Source organism: Halyomorpha halys, unplaced genomic scaffold (assembly GCF_000696795.3).
Source record: "Halyomorpha halys isolate HHAL.00 unplaced genomic scaffold, Hhal_1.1 Scaffold482.1, whole genome shotgun sequence".
NCBI lineage: Eukaryota > Metazoa > Arthropoda > Insecta > Hemiptera > Pentatomidae > Halyomorpha > Halyomorpha halys.
The window spans coordinates 425,742-428,822 of NW_027109248.1; the positions used below are offsets into that span (position 1 = coordinate 425,742).

The 3,081-nt window shown below is 30.6% G+C and overlaps 1 protein-coding gene and 1 long non-coding RNA gene across 5 annotated transcripts in view; one reads left to right on the top strand and one right to left on the bottom strand.

Annotated features, from left to right (window-relative positions):
• Nucleotides 1-3,081, top strand: part of IA-2 (tyrosine phosphatase IA-2) — a 174,449-nt gene that overhangs the window by 79,549 nt on the left and 91,819 nt on the right. For all 4 annotated transcript variants that reach the window (XM_067047475.1, XM_067047477.1, XM_067047476.1 and 1 more), the window contains exon 3: nucleotides 1,124-1,177. In XM_067047475.1, coding sequence (XP_066903576.1) covers nucleotides 1,124-1,177 — 54 coding nt within the window. The remainder of the gene's footprint in view (nucleotides 1-1,123; nucleotides 1,178-3,081) is intronic.
• Nucleotides 1-3,081, bottom strand: part of LOC136795776 (uncharacterized) — a 117,051-nt gene that overhangs the window by 50,577 nt on the left and 63,393 nt on the right. The gene's annotated exons all lie outside the window — the stretch shown is intronic.

A 3,081-nucleotide genomic window follows, 5' to 3' on the forward strand; every position in this document is an offset into this window, starting at 1 on the left:
TTATCTGGTCCAGGGAACTAACCACAAAGAAGAGAAACAAAAAACAATTTTTTTATTAGAAAAATATTCACTACACTTAAACTTTTTTACACAGTATCCAAAATAATTGTTTTTTTCATGGGTAATTTCTATTATTATCGACCGACCATATACCCTCGTTACAATATCTTCTATATTTTTTTTTTTGTTAGATCCTCCTTCCACAGCTTATGAAATTTTAAACAATATTTAACAAATACTCTAGTTTCTTTTTTTACCTTTAACTAAATTTTTACTTTAAAGAAAATATTTTAAATCATTCTCTACATCTATCCAACGCTGCTTAAATCCATAATAAGTCCTTCATTTGATTCAAGACAGAGATTCACTGACAGGATCCGCTTTGGACGGCTTAGGCAATCCAATTACAAAACTTTTATTAATCCTAAACTGCCCTGGTCCGCTACTCAAACCGAATTTCCGTACAAGGGATGACAGTAGATGGATCTCATTCAATCTAAATTATATTTTTTTTACTCAACAGTAAGATTCAATTAATCAAAAGTAGTAAGTAAAGTAAAATAAAGAGGCAGTGAGACCAACCCACTTAAACCTTCATCGATGTAATTTAAATTTTTATTCCTATTTATTTGGAATTCAAAATATAGAACTTCTTACTCTATTTTGTTCTACAACATTTGCTCTTAATTTTATAGCATCTATAAAATTATTGATAAATCCAATAGTTTATAAAAAATGACAAAAGAAAAATACTGTTCGGTCATTTGAGGCACGTTCGGCAAATATTTTTTCTGCGAAGCAATATCAATCTGCCAACATATCAAGACCATTCAAACCAATAGTGTGAATAGGCGTCACACCCTGGGGTGGGAATGTTTAATATTTTATAAAAAAATATCACATCAGTTTATTCAAAAATAAAATAATTTTTTCAAACCTTTGTTACAAATATAACAGTTTTAACAATTCAGGCTGAATTAAGGACTCTTTCCATTATATAAAAAAAATGTTTATTCTGCATGAAAATTATTATTAATTATTTTAAATTGAATTTAATATATTTTAAGCATACACGGAATGTAAATATTCGTATTTTTAATTAAATTAAAATGTTTGATTTCAGGTTGTCTATTCAATGAAGATCTATGCGAGCAAGTAACGGAATGGTGCTTCGACGGTGAGTATAACATCATGATTATGTATAGCATTTATTATTATAATACAATTGCAATAATAATAATTATTATTCTATAATTGGCTAAAATATTAGTTATATTAATTATTTGTTAATTATTTAAACTCAATAATTCATTTCAGATCAGATTTACCAGATTTACAAAGAATTATAAGCTGAAGAATTTATAGATCTATTAGAATCTAAAGTTTAGAAACATATGAAATTCACGTATCTTTATAGATTTATGTTCTGGAAATTTCTACTGACGTAACAGGGAGAGATTTTTTCCGTACCATAAAAGAACTTTTCTTCAATAGTTATTAATTTATTAATTTTTATAGAATATCATATATAAATTGTTCAGTAATCATTTAATCAGTTTTTATTACATCAATGTAATATACCATTTTTAAAGATATCACATTTGTAACTTATTTATTAATATTTTGTTCTTGTTTTTGTAAGCTTTTATTTTGTTACTAACATTGTTATAATTTAATTTTTTTTTCTTCTTTTTGCTTTATTTTAGTCTGTATATATGATATGAATACTTCGTATTGTTCTTAATTGTGGCAGCTTTTATTATTATTCAATAATAACAATTTAAAAGAATATATATATTTCGATAATAACTGTAAACGGTCATCGTTTAAAAAATACGCAAATTCCACTTCCTTAAATCTCAAAAATAAAAAGTTATAATTTGGAGCTGCGAAAATTCATACCTGAGTGGCATAGTACCTTCACTAGTACGACGTATTGGTACTTCAGTATACTTAAAAAAATATTAAAATGATGTTAATTATTAAAGGTTATTTTATGCTGCTCTAAAAATTTGATTTCAATTACAATTTAAATTCTCCATACTCCTTTTCAATAATGTAGCAATTTAAGATGAGAGTTTGGAATTAAGAAGCAAGCAATAAGGGCGGGTTTTACCACCAGCAATGGATGAGTAATCGCAGACGGAGAGTTAAATCATAATAAAGATAGTGAGCAAAGTAATTTAAATATTTAACAGCCTCTCCTTATGCTATATAACATATAATTAAGAAATATATAATGTCAATTCTCTTTAATATTCAAAAGTAGTTATCAAAGAACCGCGTAAAAAAGAATAAGAAATATCCCTGTGTCTAAGATGTCAGCAATAGGGTCACACTAGGTCTTACTGCAAATGTCCACCAAGGTGTGGGAGATATGACAGCATGGACCAAACAAGAGGAAGTTCCTGCAAAATGTGCTAATTACGACGGCTTTCACCCTGCATTATACAAAGGATGTAAAACCCTGAAAGATTTACCGAATCAGCGCCACGATTGAAAATTTATACTCCATATTACACAACTTATAGGACTAACCATACAATACAGGTAATGTACAATGTACAATGTAGGTATAACCATTAAAATGCATACACTAGCCTATTACCACCACATATACAGTCTACAGGCATAACATTATATACAAAACAAAACTATATCACTTTTGCAGCAGTTTATTAGCTGCCATTACATCCTCGATGTTTTCTGAGTTCTTCAGACGATTACGTCGATATTTTATTGCATGACTAGAACCCCAAACATCAATGCTAGGGCTCGAGAGTAGAGAGACTATGGGCGAGCTGGGGCGTTTTTTTGAGGAGGGAGTTCCTCGACTTACCACCAGAGCGCTGTTAGTTCAGACGGTGTCCGCTAGATAGTAGTGAGAGTATGGGGGAGCTGGCACAGTGATTTGAGCAGCCAATCAGAAGCCAGCATTTTGATGACGTCACACATGGCGGGAGATTTGAATTCAAATATTCGGCTCGACCCGCCCTTAACCACCCACGTGGTCTGTCACGTGGTCTATCACGTGATCATTAGGCAGCCAATGAGAGGCCAGTATTTGGTCACGTGACCCCC